This window comes from Penaeus japonicus, unplaced genomic scaffold, assembly GCF_977035675.1.
Source record: "Penaeus japonicus unplaced genomic scaffold, GWHDUDI00000001_assembly GWHDUDI00000022, whole genome shotgun sequence".
Classification (NCBI taxonomy): domain Eukaryota; kingdom Metazoa; phylum Arthropoda; class Malacostraca; order Decapoda; family Penaeidae; genus Penaeus; species Penaeus japonicus.
In genome coordinates this window covers 6,902,205-6,917,021 of record NW_028234424.1, presented here as the reverse complement: position 1 = coordinate 6,917,021, position 14,817 = coordinate 6,902,205, and the positions used below count along the sequence as shown (strand labels likewise).

At 36.4% G+C, this 14,817-nt stretch overlaps 2 protein-coding genes across 3 annotated transcripts in view; one reads left to right on the top strand and one right to left on the bottom strand.

The window, feature by feature from the left end:
• Positions 1-3,192: 3,192 nt before the first annotated feature.
• Tom20 (translocase of outer membrane 20) lies at positions 3,193-13,679 on the bottom strand. The gene is made up of 4 exons (XM_043033370.2): positions 13,380-13,679; positions 8,806-8,909; positions 6,905-7,072; positions 3,193-5,851 (listed from the first exon to the last, which is right to left on the bottom strand). Exons 1-4 carry the CDS (start codon positions 13,510-13,512, stop codon positions 5,798-5,800), a joined length of 459 nt encoding a protein of 152 aa, XP_042889304.1. The 5' UTR covers positions 13,513-13,679; the 3' UTR covers positions 3,193-5,797.
• Positions 13,680-13,709: 30 nt separating this feature from the next.
• Positions 13,710-14,817, top strand: part of LOC147469298 (uncharacterized) — a 5,829-nt gene continuing 4,721 nt past the window's right edge. Inside the window, exon 1 of one of the 2 annotated variants that reach the window (XM_086549416.1) lies at positions 13,710-13,789. The gene's annotated coding sequence lies outside the window, so the exon portion shown is untranslated. Of the gene's footprint in view, positions 13,790-14,347; positions 14,373-14,817 lie in introns of those variants that run through there. The other variant, XM_086549417.1, reaches the window with a different exon arrangement.

Here is a 14,817-nt window from a genome sequence, read left to right as displayed (position 1 = left end):
ATACATGACTGTTTTTTTATTACGCCATGACGTATGTTATCGATATCTGTTGCAGCTGTTGTTGTTGTTGTCACCTTGATGATTATTGTTGTCATTATTACCATCATTGTTATTACGTTATCTTTGTTATCATGACCATTATTGTCTGTCTGTCTTTCTCAGTGATAGCAATAATGATAATAGTAATGCTGATATTACTGATACTAATGGTAATGATCATAGGAACGTTAATAGTAATAATACTGATGATAATAAAAGTGATAGTGATCATTACAATGATGATAATGATAATAAAAATGATAATAATATCAGCAGTAGTAGTAACAGAAGTGATAATAAGGAAAATGACAACAATAATAACAAGGATAATAACTACAATAATGATGATAATAATGATACTTAATTAACAATAATGATAATAAAATGATAATGGTAATAATAATAATAATTATAATAATAATAATAATAATAATAATAATAATAATAATAATGATAGTAATGATAATAATAATAATGATAATGATAATGACAATGAAAATAATTACTGTGATAATCATAATAACAATAAATGATATGATAATAACTAAACTAATGATGATGATGATTCTAAAAGATATGATGATGATAATAATAATATTGATAATAATAATAATAGTAATGTCGATGACGATGACGCTAGTGATAATAATGACAACAATAAAGATGATAATAACAATAACATCAATACTACTAATTATCATCATCACCATCCTCATCACAAAAATAATAAAAACAATAATAAGGATAATAATAATAATGATAATAATAACAATAACTAAAATCATAATGATAATTTCAGTAATGATAATATTGATGCTAATGCTAATTATAATGATAACAATAATAATGATACTGATCATGATAATGATAGGATTATTACTACTAAAGATAATGACGATAATGATAATAAAATTGATTATAATATCATCATCATTGTTATCATGACTATTATTGTGATGATCCTCTTTATCACATTTTCATCCTTATCAACATAAGCAATGTCATTATTATACTATAAAACAATGCAGTTAATAATGACTAATGGCATATAGACATTGCAATTACCTATCAGTAACATGAAAAAGAAAATCAATAAATGGATTGCTAAGTTGCGATTCGGAGCGGATTATGTTTTCTGCCAACAAGAGTCTTGAGTGGCTTCAGCCGCTCCCACAGTATTTTCTTTAGGTTCATAATGAGTTCTGTGTCTTTAACAGTCATCCGAGATACTTGTATTTGTGGTAAAGATCTAGCTCAATGTCATCTATATGAAAGTTTGACAGTGGGATTGTAAGCGGATTGAGTGTCTTGTTTTTTCCAACTGAGATTATCAAACCGCACTCAGTAGCTTTTGTGGACAGTACATTAAGAATCTGTTGCATTCTATCCTCGGATGAGGATTTAATGCAGATGTCATCAGCATAACAAATAATGGAATCACTGCCCTTAAGTGGTATATTGCTTAATAGTCTATGCATTAGAATGTTAAATAGCTTGGGGCTAAGTACGCCCCCCTGAGGTGTACCAAGCTCAAGCATTTTAGAGTATGTACTTTTGATTCCCCTGAAGAGAACATGAGCTGATCGGTTTGATAAATATATTTGAATCCACGGTCAATTAGTTCAGTTTAGATCTTTATTTACCACCCTGGCTAACTGCACAGGCATGGGCAAGCTTTGATACATTGATGTAGAGTCATGACATTGTTGCTAACATTGTATTACAAATTAAGGTAATAACATGATTATATTCTAAAGTATATCAACTGTGAATAGACATTTGATAAATGTTATAATAGGGTATCATATACCGAATTTCGGATATAGCATAAGTACATCTTCTAGCACAGTTGATGTTATGAAATAATTACAAAACTCTGCCTACCTCATGCTAGGTGGCCTGAAAGGTTGTATCATATGGCACTCTGAAATGTAATGTTCAAGTGTTCGTTTATACTCTTCGTTGCAATGTCTGCATTTAGTTTCTTCTACATTGCATTCTGAACTGACCTGCCAATACATTCTGTATCCAAGTCTAATTCTTGCAGTCACAATATCACATTGTCTTGTCCTTGTCTTGTATGAACCATAAATGAATCTCTCCTCCGAAAACTGGTCAAAATCCACGGTCAAAGTAAATGAAACGTGGTGTGCTGCCTCCGTAGATTTTCTTCGTTAAAAATGATTTTGCTCTCAGTATTGCTGTTAATGAGGCAATATCAATTGCAGAAATTATATTACCATTATTGCTAATTTAGTAAATTATAAATATTATCATTGCCATTAGTATAATAATTTATTAGTATGATCACTATCGACATGACTATCATTATTGCCATTATTATTTTCATTATGATTGTCATTTTCATCATTATTGCTATCATCATCCCACCGGTTCACACACTGGTAACACAGTGATGAACTTGGAAGTGAACAGAACTATAGAACTGTAGTATATGTCCGCATCTGGTTTCCTGTAATTGTTCACATATCAGCTGGTGCTTCTCTCATAATTGTTTCCTTTTCGTTTTCCTGTTCTTGTTTTTTTTTACTTTCCTACAAGATTTTGAAAGGTTCTGGTTGTTATGGAGACCACCATTTCAAGTTTTGAATAGGTAAACCTTTCGTTTTTGCTATTATTATTGGCATTTGCTTATGCCATTCTATGTATCCTTTCTTATATCAAATACTCGTCAAATTTAAATTCATATGCAATCTTAGCACTTTGTCTCACCACATATAAATCTTATCAAATACAAATATGCAAGTTAGTTTATTCCTGTCATTGTAGACATTCAGCTGATGCACAGACCATATTCCATTTTGTTGTGTTTTTCCTTCCACATGGTTGATGTTCTTGTAAGTTTTGGAAATAAAATATTGTCACATATAATGCCCAACATCTCAAATCAATTAAGACATGCTGGAAAGAGTATAAAATCTTTATTCGTCAATTGAGGACAAAGTACTCTACAAGCTATATAAATAAACATATAGATAATTCATCTTCTGCAATGTTTCTCCTTCAGTTTCCAAACTATACTAATTTTTATGTGTAGGGACTCATCACTACTTCCCTACACTATCTGAATACCACAACAATAACACACTAACCGTAACGTCTCTTGCAAAAAAGGCAAAGAAAAAGGTAGTGTACAGAAAACTTTTTATTTTCCTTAAACATAGTGCACTAGTATTTACAGAAATCTGATTTTTAACACCACTGAGAGCGTCCACAGATTTTTTTTCTTTTTTACACTGCATTTATGTTATATAAATCATTCACATTGCTCCCAGGGAATTTGTGTTCCACCGTACTTCACGAGGAACGCAATAGAGAAAAAGAAATCATAAATAAAAATTCTAATAATAATAACAATAAAAATAAAATAAACAACACTGATGCACCATATACATAATTCATGGTTTATAGTACATAATGTACATGGGTTCTTTTCTGCCCTGAAATCTCCTTATTGGAATGAACACACAGCAGGAACAACACGTGTCCTGATGCTGTGACACATGGGGGAGTCATCTTCCCTTGCACAAGGATGATGCTGTTCCAAAATGCATGTTCTGCGACTTAAAAAAAATAATAAATAAATAAAAAATACATAATAACATATTGGATTGATTTCAGCCCCAGAAAAGTCAGAAGTTCCACACATCATGAAGACCATTTTGTGACTGAATAGTCCAGTTGTACAGTCACACTTAGATGTTAAAAATGAATAAATAAATAAAAAATGTATATATAAAATAAAAGATTCATTAAACTGAAACAATGAAAATAAGAATTTTTTGCTTTTGCACAACTGAAAATAAGTGGGCAGTGTGACTGACAAAAGCCATGAACACCATGGTATATGTAATTGTTATCTAGATGTTGATGATGAAAAATACCTGACAGGGATGAAAACAAAGTTTGTGCTCGCAGTACGAAAAATACACTTTGCCTCAAATGTTCCTCTCACACATGCATTCATTTAAAGCTTTGAGTTTATGTTCATCTTCTCTTTCTCTTTATCAATTTTCGTTTTATTTAAGTTGAAGTAGAAAGCTTTTGAAATTTATTATCAATCAATCATAGTCATAATAATTAGAATAATCATCATCTCAATAATAATTACAAAAAAAAAAGAACATCCATTCCAACACCTCCAGAAATATTCACAATGTGAAGGATCTACATACCCCTTATGTATGGCTGAAGGTAGAGTATACCCAATGGTATGGCAGTCTTCTGGCTTTGAGAGAGGGTAATCATATAAAGAAAAGAAAAAGATATATATATATATAATTATATATATATAAACATATATAAGTAACAATCATGTCAACATTGAAACTTTACATAAAATCCTCACTTTCACCAGTAAGAAAAAAAAAAAAAAAATACAATGAAAAAGACCGCTTCTTCCTACACACAATTTGACCTACCACTGATACCCAGAAGCCATAAGAGGTTTGTAGTGTGTTATCTGAAGCTGCTGCTATCTACATTATGAAAAAGTCGTCCACTAGGAGAAAAACACCTTTGGCTGAACACAAACCTTTCCGGTGAAATGGTGAAAGTGGGAGAAATAAAAAGTGTGAAAGGAGTGAGCGAGTGGTGGAGAGGGAGAGGGGAGAGGCTCTCACAGAAAATGAAAGAAAATAGTTAAGTTAGGAAAGGTATTGAATATTCAATAAATAAAATTTAAAAAAATAAAAAAAGACATGGGATGGAAAAAGTCTTCTGGTAAAGAATATACAATTAATTTTCAAAAAAGAGGAAAAGATGAGGTAACACATTCTATACTTCTATTGAATCACATTTCAGACTGTTTTGCCTGTATTATCTGGTGGAACAACTATACACAAGGCCAACAATCCCTGTTGTGATATGATAAATTATGCGCATGTGATGAAGCTTCTAATTGAAACATGTAAAAAACAAAATAAACAAGGAATTCATTTTGATTTATATATAGTATATATATACACATACACATATATATATAAATGTATGCATACATGCATACATGCAGATGTGTGTATATATATATATATATATATATAGATAGATATATATATATATATATATATATATATATATATATATATATATATATATATATATATATATATATATAATACATATATATATATATAATAAAAATATAATAATAACAACCAAAGGGAGCTTCCAAGCCAAAAATATAAACAAGAGAAAAACAAAAAAATAAAATGGCTGAAACAACACTGCATCTACGTTTCATAAATAACAGAATGTAATAATGATGATCATCATATCGTGTTGTGAAACCACACACACACAGACCACTGCACAGCTACCATTTTTATCTCTTTCCCATTTTTGTACCATGGTATTCATCTACACTCAAGATGCCAACATACTCTGGCCATAAGCATCCCTGATTGGAGCACAGCACAACACAATACAAACACCCTAATCATCCTCTTATTCTTCCTCCCTCTCCTTCCTTTCTTCTTCATAACATCACACTCTAACCACAAGAGATAATTAAGCAAAAAGACCAATATCGTGTCCTTGTACAGGTATGTGTGTGTGTGTGTGTACGCCACAAACAGTATCACAATCTTTTGGGGGAAGATGATGGAGGATATGGGGATGGGGGGGGGTGGGGAAGTTCAAGGGGGGTGTTCTCCTTTAAAAGACACATCCAGACACAGAACTGCCTCTGGGGGTGGGGGGGTGGGGTGCCTTAGACTATGCGCTGTTGGCTCAGCCTTCATTCGACATCCTCTTCGCTTACTTTGGGGCCTCCAGCTGCCTGTAGGATGCTCTGCAGGGGTGGAAAAAGGACTTGCATTAGGGCTTGAGAGTCAAGAAAGGAAAGAAGGAAATGAGATCATAAAGAAAGCAAAAGAGAGAAACAAAAAATCAGTAGATAATAGAGAAATGACTGAAACATAGACTTCAATTTCAATGGAGCTTAATAATCAAAAGAAATTAATAGTTTTATGTAGGTTGAATAAAGTAAGGAATCAATACAAAGAAGGGAGGTGGAGGAGCAGGAGAAAGAATGAGAAAAGAGAGAGAGGGCTAGAGGGAGAAAGAAAGAGAGCTGGTGGGAAAGAGGAGGGCAGAGAGGAGGAGGAGGAGGAGGAAAGAAGAAAAGATGGAGGAGATAATAATGAAGAAGAAAAGATGGAAGAGATAATAATGAAGAAGAAAAGATGGAGGAGATAATAATGAAGAAGAAAAGATAGAGGAGATAATAATGAAGAAGAAGAAGAAGAAGTCAAAGAAGAAGTCGAAGAAGAAGTCGAAGAAGAAGTCGAAGAAGAAGAAGAAGGAAGAGGAGGAGGTGGCAAAGAAGGAAGAGGAAGAGGAGGAGATAATGAAGAAGAAAAGATGGAGGAGATAAAGAAGAAGAAAAGGAGAAGGAGAAGGAGGAAGAGGAGGAGGTGGCAAAGAAGGAAGAGGAAAAGGAAGAGAAAGAGGAAGAGGAAGAGGAAGAGGAAGAGGAGGTGGAGGAGGAGTAAGAGAATAAGGAAGAGTATAAGGGAAAGAAGAAAAAAGAGAAGAAAAGGGAGGAAAAGAAAATGAAGAAGAAGAAGAAGGAAGGAAGAGGAGGAGGTGGCAAAGAAGGAAGAGGAAAAGGAAGAGAAAGAGGAAGAGGAAGAGGAAGAGGAGGTGGCAAAGAAGGAGGAGGAGGAGGAGGAAGAGAAAGAGAAGAAGAAGATGAGAAATGAGGAGTGAAAAACAGAGTTTGAAAATAAAGGAGAGGAAGTAAAAAGGCCCAATGATGGAAAAATAATAATAATAAGAAAAAATAAATAAATAAAGAGACAATGAAAAGAGGATATGACAAGGAGGAAATTTCAAAACTCACCTCTCCAACTGCTGGCAGCTTCTGAAGGAGCATCTGGAAGACCTGTGGGGGGAGGGTCTGCTGTAGGACCTGCAAGAGCTGCTGAGGCTGTCCGCATACTGCCACGGCCCTGCTCAGGTGCTCGACGCCAGCCTCCACCTCACCCTGTGCCAACAACTCCTCTCCGGCCTGTGGGACGGGGTGGCTGTTAGAAGTGATTTTTGACAGAATGCAAGGAAAAATGAGGGAAATGCTCTGGATTAGACAAGACTTTTGGTAATAAGTATCTTGACCACTGGTAATTGTTATCATATTACTTAGTTCAGAAGTTTCTTATTAGTATCAGGTAAACTAGTCTATCAAAATCTATTATCCACTGACACAGGGGATTGGAGCATCCATTATGGTTCGACCAGTGCCTCGTCACCAAGGAGTCAATTCGTAGCCTTACCTAACCTTGTCTGACCTTTCTAGAATCCCTTGGGAAAAATATTTTTTTTCTAATAGTAATTTTATTGTTACTGATATTATTATTATTATTGCTAACATTTTAATTATACAGTAATAACAATATTAGAAATAAAAATAAGAATGAAAATTAAAGGAATGGGTAAACAGATAAGGTCAGGTGACTAAGCTCCTGTGGAGCCATCTGTGTGTAAAACATGATAAATAAAACTAAATTACACTAGACTGTGCATGTATACATGCACTCCCATCATCAATGGATTAAAGGAACAGGCCTTATCAGTCATTTAAAGATTCTATACAAAACTGATTCTCGAAATTGAATACTAAATAGAAATTATTACTAAAGAGCATGAAAGAAATCAAAGTGACCATGATTATCAGGGTGAGATTTTACCCTTTCCCAAAAAAGATACAAAATCTGTAAAGATGAACCTTCAAATTCCTAGTGAACTTTGATCCAAGTTTTTGTTCATTCTTAACCCTTTCCTGACGGGGCACTCGCTACGCGAAGATCCAAGTTTTTGTTCATTCTTAACCCTTTCCCGACGGGGCACTCGCTACGCGAAGACCCCTATGCCGGGCGATTGCAATATTGCATTGTAATCGTCACACTGGCATGACGCCCCGGCATCGGGAGTTTGGCTGTGTCACACAAGTGTGACGCACCGTCGTCATAGGGTTAACTGGACATTTAAAGTAGTATGAGTAATTAAGAGTTCAATGACAACCATAAAATTTTCAATAGTGAGTTTTCAGTAAAATCAGTGGATATTTATATGGGTATGACTTTTTTAAACACTTAAATATGTAATTATATATTCAAATAAACAAACCTATTTCAAAGCACTAAATAGCATAAAATGAAGATTTCAGTTATATACAATATAGATTTCTAATGGGGTGGTAAGTGCACTATTATGGTTCTTAACCCAATCCCGACGGGCCTGGCGATAAGTGGAAACCCCCTACACTGGGCCTATGCAATATTGCATCAGGAATGTCACACTGGTGTATCGCCCCGTCTTCAGGCATTTAGCTGTGTCACAAAGGTTTGACGCATCGTCATCATAGGGTTAACCCGTTCCCGACAGGACCAATCCGGCTTAAAAAGACCAAAATTCTGGGACTCTTGAACGCATAAGCCTAACATGTCGGGATTCTCGGCCACACTGGCCGCGAGCCAACGCTGTGCGCTGGCTCCTCCCGCGCGCCGGGCTGGACAAAATAACGCGTCCCCGGTGTGTAGCCCAAAAACCACTAGACTTGATATCTAGTCACCCGTCGTTAACGGGTTATGACCCAATTATCCTATCAAATTTTGAATTTATTTTCATGATAACAGGAAAACCCAAATCCAAAAAACTGAAAAACATCTGACCCCAATTGAGAAACCTCAGTCTCCAATCCAAGAAGCCTTGACACTCTTCACGAAGATACCATCAGCAACTCACCTGGACCTGTGCGAGGAAGAACTTCTGCACAGCCTCCTGATCCTTGAGGTTGGGCCAGTTGACCGACTTGCCGCCTGCTGCGCTGCTCTTGGCTGTCTTGCGGCCTGTGGGGGACGGGACACACAATTAGGATCAATGGAATTAAAATATAAAAGGAGGTCACAGCACAGTTAATGTACACTAATAATGGAATATTATAAATATGCAAATACAGCATTTCCTTTGGTAGGTTTACTGAAAGTTAGAATTCATTGCATGGTTTAACCCTTCCATGATGGGCAGGTTTTGTTGGGTAAGGTTACTTTTGCACTGCAGTTTTCCTTTTGTTGCAGTTATTTATTCCTGTAGTTGTGTAGCTAAGGCATCATACCAAATGCTATAGTTGAAGTGGAGCTCCAAGGCATTTATAGCCTAGTCAACACAAAAATCGTAGCACTATAAATTTCAATTGATGTCAATTTATAGTTACTTCCACCTATCATCTGATTAAATCTACTTAAATCTTTTGTGAATGTAGTAGCATAAAGACCACTAGAAGTAGATCTTTACAATTGGAATGTATATTAGCTTTTCTAAAATAAATGCATTCTCTCTCTCTACCCTCTCTTCTGCTAATGTATCATAAGAGGACAATCCTTTCTTCAAGTGTTTCTTTTTCACATTTCACGATCATCTTAACCCATTGACAACATAACATATATTTGTCTAATTCCCATACCGCTGGAAAAATAGCGAGTGCATGCATCTTCCATCTAAGAGATTTCTCAAGACACGAGGCCACACTAAACTTCTTAGGGTAATTTTCACCGACACTTTTCAAAGGGGTGAACAAATAACGTTTGGTAATTATTTTTTTGTAAAAATTCAACCAGCTGGTTCACTACCCATAACCCAGTATGAAGGCCCAACAAAACCATGAGATGATGTTAACATCAACTGGCGGGAGGACCAGCCAAGCTGTGATGTGAACATCACTTCATCTTTTGTTAAGAGGTTATTAAGACCAATTTATATTTTTGTCAATCTTTGTTCAGTTTTACTGCAGATAATCATGTATTCTATCCAAACATGATTCTATCATATCTGCCCTTTACAGATCATTATAAATACTGTCAAAACTTAATATGATGTCTCTTATCAAACCCAAAATCATTATGCATATAATCATCGCTAAAACAAAATCATACACTTTCTAAAACTATGTGGTAAAATACACTAAGTGATAAAAGAAGATTCATAATGTTTCATGCTTAGTCATCAAGCTTAACCCTATGACGACGGTGCGTCACACTCATGTGACGCAGCCAAACTCCCGATGCCGGGGCGTCATGCCAGTGTGACGATTTCAATGCAATATTGCAATCGCCCGGCATAGGGGTCTTCGCGTAACGAGTGCCCCGTCGGGAAAGGGTTAAGGCATGAACAATCATAAAATCTGATGATACACAGTAACTTTCTAAAAGCATATAGCTACAAAAATTTTATTGGAAGCCTCCCCTCCTACCACCAAAAGTGTGCAAACAGTTTACAATGTGAGACAAATTCCAGTATAATTCTGATGAGTAAAAATATCTATGACAAAGGTGTATGAATACCTTCATACTAATTTTTGTATCTGAAGTACTGTTTTACTTCCTATGGAACTTGTATACCCTTAAGATCATCTTATAAAAACGAAAATGGTACATTTCATAATTCTTTTTATATGCAAAAAAAAAAAAAAAAAAAAAAAAAAAAAAAAAAAAAAAAAAAAAAAGGCATCATATCATTAACCCCTTCCCCCAAGGATTGTTATACATATCCTGATTTTGACAGCAGCAAGGAGATAACCCATCAATGCAAGGTGGAAATGCCAAAATACACAAAATGTGTTTACAAACATGACTGGTCATCAGAGCACTTAGAAAACAATTATGATCTGTTTTTTTCCCCCCATCATCATCATTCAGACCATAGAGAGTCAAAATCATTAAAATCAATGATATCAGGTTTACCGGATCAATGTACTATTCAACCCATAGATGATCAGAGTGCACATACACTAGCACTGTACACTGTGGATCTATTTTAACCCTATGACGATGGTGCGTCACACCCATGTGACAATACCATTGTTGTTGCTATTACCTTTCTGATGATAATAGCCATAGAAATAACATTAGTATCAATGAAAATGGTAATAGAATTGAAAACCCTTTTCCCTAAAACATTCAAGGAGAGAGGTAAAACAGCATGTGTCAAGGGCTTACTAATTGCCTCCTTACTGACTGACTAGGAATGCTTGTGGAATCATTTGTGAGTAAATTAAAACTTTCATTTTCTGAATAGTGCCTCATTATGCAATACCACAAAAGAGGTATCAATGGATTGTTCCCATCCTCCACCACTCACATATAATGGACTTTATCAGCAATTCCACCTACAATATGGCCCTTGATGGTAGGGGAGGGCATAAAGTAGATCAGGTTCTTTAACCTTCACCCTGCACTGATAAACAATTGACTGTCTTTTTGTTTTACTTGATGCACTTACTTGGATAAGAGCTACCTAGTAGAAAAAACATTTTCAGGATGTTTATTCTTCTATAAACGACATCCAATCTGAGCTACCCTTAGATTGATTATGGTGTTTCATGTTCCTCATTTTAAGTGAATCTGCGTATTACTTTTTTGAGCGAGTTTCGAACTGGTTGTTGTATCATGAAGCTGTGTGTATCTGTAGCATTCCAGTACAGTATATAAACTGGCGACGCAGAATACACACAGATGATGCATTCAAAAGTTGTATCACTAGTTAACACACCAGTCCAAGCTCTATGTAAGCAAAACAAATAAAAAGGTCAACATCAAAACTAGGTTAAATTAGGTTGGACATTGGGTTTTGGTTCTGTAAACAAAAAAATGCTATGAAAACAACAACTGCAAGATTCACATTATATATCATTTTGTGTCATGGTGGAGGCAATTGCAATCACATGCACATGGTACACCATGTGGGTGAGTATAATATGAAGAATCCACATCTTCTATACTTTCATTTTACATTAGACAGATATATGGTAGAACTAAGGTACATTTGTGGCATATATCAATGCAAATTATCAATACATTACTCAGTAATTTCCACCATCTCCTTCATGCCCTCCCATACTATCGGCACCAAGATTGAGTGGTATCAGAGGGGGGAGGGGGATCACAGAATCACAGATTATATTCACTATATAATAGTAGTAGTGGTTGAGAGGAATCCATCGATACCACTCTCACAGCATTTCGTAACATGGAACTACTCGGACAATTTACCCCATCATCAATGGATTAATCTCTCTGTGCTTTAACTTGGAACCAGCAATTACTTTGGTTATCCTCGCAGTATCAATCCTATTTCTATCTTTGTTAACCCTTTCCCGACGGGGCACTCGCTACGCGAAGACCCCTATGCCGGGCGATTGCAATATTGCATTGAAATTGTCACACTGGCATGACGCCCCGGCATCGGGAGTTTGGCTGTGTCACACGAGTGTGACGCACCGTCGTCATAGGGTTAACCCATTGAATACAGGTTTCATGATTAGGCCTAAAATGGGTGTCACTGAGTGCATGACGTGACATCGGTACCTGCTTGCAGTTAAAACACACACACTGTCATGAAGTACTATGGCTGTAACAGCGTTAGCTCCTGAGCTACAGGGTTCCAAAGTCTGCTTAAACCCTTATTTTGTGATGGATTTTTTGAAAAATATTCTTAAAGTTAGTCTGCACTGCCCAGAGGGCAGACTTATTTGTAATAGAGGTTGAAAGGACTCCATCGATACAACTTTTGTCGCATTTAGTAACGCAGCACTATTTGGAAATTTACCAAACTGAAAATGAAGCATGTATCTAATGTCATAATACACCTAATTGTGATGTCAAGCAAATCTTTGGCACTCCTGCAAAGGGCACTAAACATTCACCATGTTTATCCTGATAAGATAATACCAACTTATCTGATAATTTACCAGGATCATCTTTGAGCGCTACCTTGCCAGAACATACATGGTGGAGGTTGTTGGCCTTTTCTGGAGCATAGACTAACACAATGCGAGTGGAGGACATACAGGAGTATTATAAATAATTCTGGTCTTATCTCCAATATTAATTACCTTCCTCATTTGGAAATCCTAATGAAGATTATATTGTGGAAAATATCCTAAATATAAAGACCTTTGTGGCTGTAACGTTATTCTTTCTGTGTTTACTCGATTGTCTCTCTCGTCAATAAAAACAAATACTCTCTCTGAGCTTCCACTAGAACTAGCCTATTCCTCGAGTGTCTCTGCTCATCAAATCCTACGGTCCTATCCTTCTCAATCCTACAATGGTAACTTGGGAAAGGGTTCAAGGCCATCAATAAGACCTCTTCCCCTTTCGAGACTCCCTCCGCTTCCTCTCGACCTCCACTTCGAGGGTCACTCGTCCTTCACTCGAGGGGAAACTCTCCGTCACACTCCTGCCATGAAACACCTTGACGAGGACACGTAACCCCCGGAACTACACAAGGAACGCGTCCTACGGAAACTCTTAGATCCTTACGCCTCTCCCTGAGCTTCTTCTTGAACTCGGGGTCGCTCCTCCTCCTCTGGTCGAAGTAGATGCAGTACCCAAGGAAGAGTGCCCCGGCGACGCCCGCGCAGATGCCCAGAGTGCCCTTGGAAATCATGGTCATGCTCACGACGACGCCCTTGCGACAGCACGGACTCCTGGCCTTTGTCACCCTCGCTCCTAATCCTTCGTCGTGGGTTTCAGTGGCTTTCTCGCGGCCGAGGGCTTGGCTTGAGGGCTTCGGCGTCGAGGGATTCTTTGCAGCCGATGCCAGGACACGGGGGACTATAGGCGCCGGAAACCACGTGGGCGGACAGGGGGGCGATAGGGGGCGCCCGGAGGGGATCCGATTCTCTGGACGCGGCCGAAGGGATCGGATCCGTTCGGGAAATCATTTCGAGGTTTGTCTCTTCTTTAAATTCGATTGTGTGGTTTTAAATACTTGAGGTTTTGGATTAGTTTGTTACATTGGTCATAGGATATTCAGTTCGTCGGCGATCAAGGGAGGTTAAGCGTCTGGGAAACTGTTTGGACATTTTTATTTTTATTACTTTTGCGCATACATATATGTGTGTATTCTACTTTAAAGTTTTATATCTTTCATTATTTCTAATCGGAACAAAAATATCGGTTGTCGATGGATTTCCTTTTTCATCGTGATTTGGGGTTTGCAGATGGCGCCGGAAAGGAGATCCGATGCTCTTTCGAGCCTGGTTTTATTTCATCATTCTTATTTATTATGAGGAATGTTGTCTTTTCTTCGATGAGACGAATGGATTTATATATTTATTCCACAATCTAGAATATATTCCGTTCTAATTCATCTTCATAACGACACACGCGGTTTTACGTAAATGAAATAAAAGAGCATCAATCCTTTGCCTTCGAATCCATCTTAAAGAATCCAAATCTCAAGAGTATTCTCTTTCGCGCGGAATCGAATCCTCTTTCGTTCTCTCATCTGTCTCTTCGTCGCAAAAAAAGGTGAATTTGGCGCAAACATTCGAAATATTTAGATATTCTTTCGATACAGCTGGTAGTTTTAGATGAATTGGAACGGAACAGAAAGGCGATGTTACTGTGTAATAAGGCGTGTAGGTTATAGTTAGTAATATGTTGGACTTGTTATGTAATGATATTTTGAGATTCTGGTAAAGGATTTTAGGGCATTTTTTAAATCTGAATATCCATATAACATTGTTCGGTAGTACTATTTACCCTCCCCTTCGTGTGTGTGTTTACATATGTATATATATATATATAAATAAATATATATATATGTATGTATGTATATATGTATATATATATTTATGTACATATATATATATGTATCTGCTGCTGCTACTGATGATGATGATGATATATATGTATGTATATATATATATATATATTTATATATATATATATATATATATATATATATTTATTT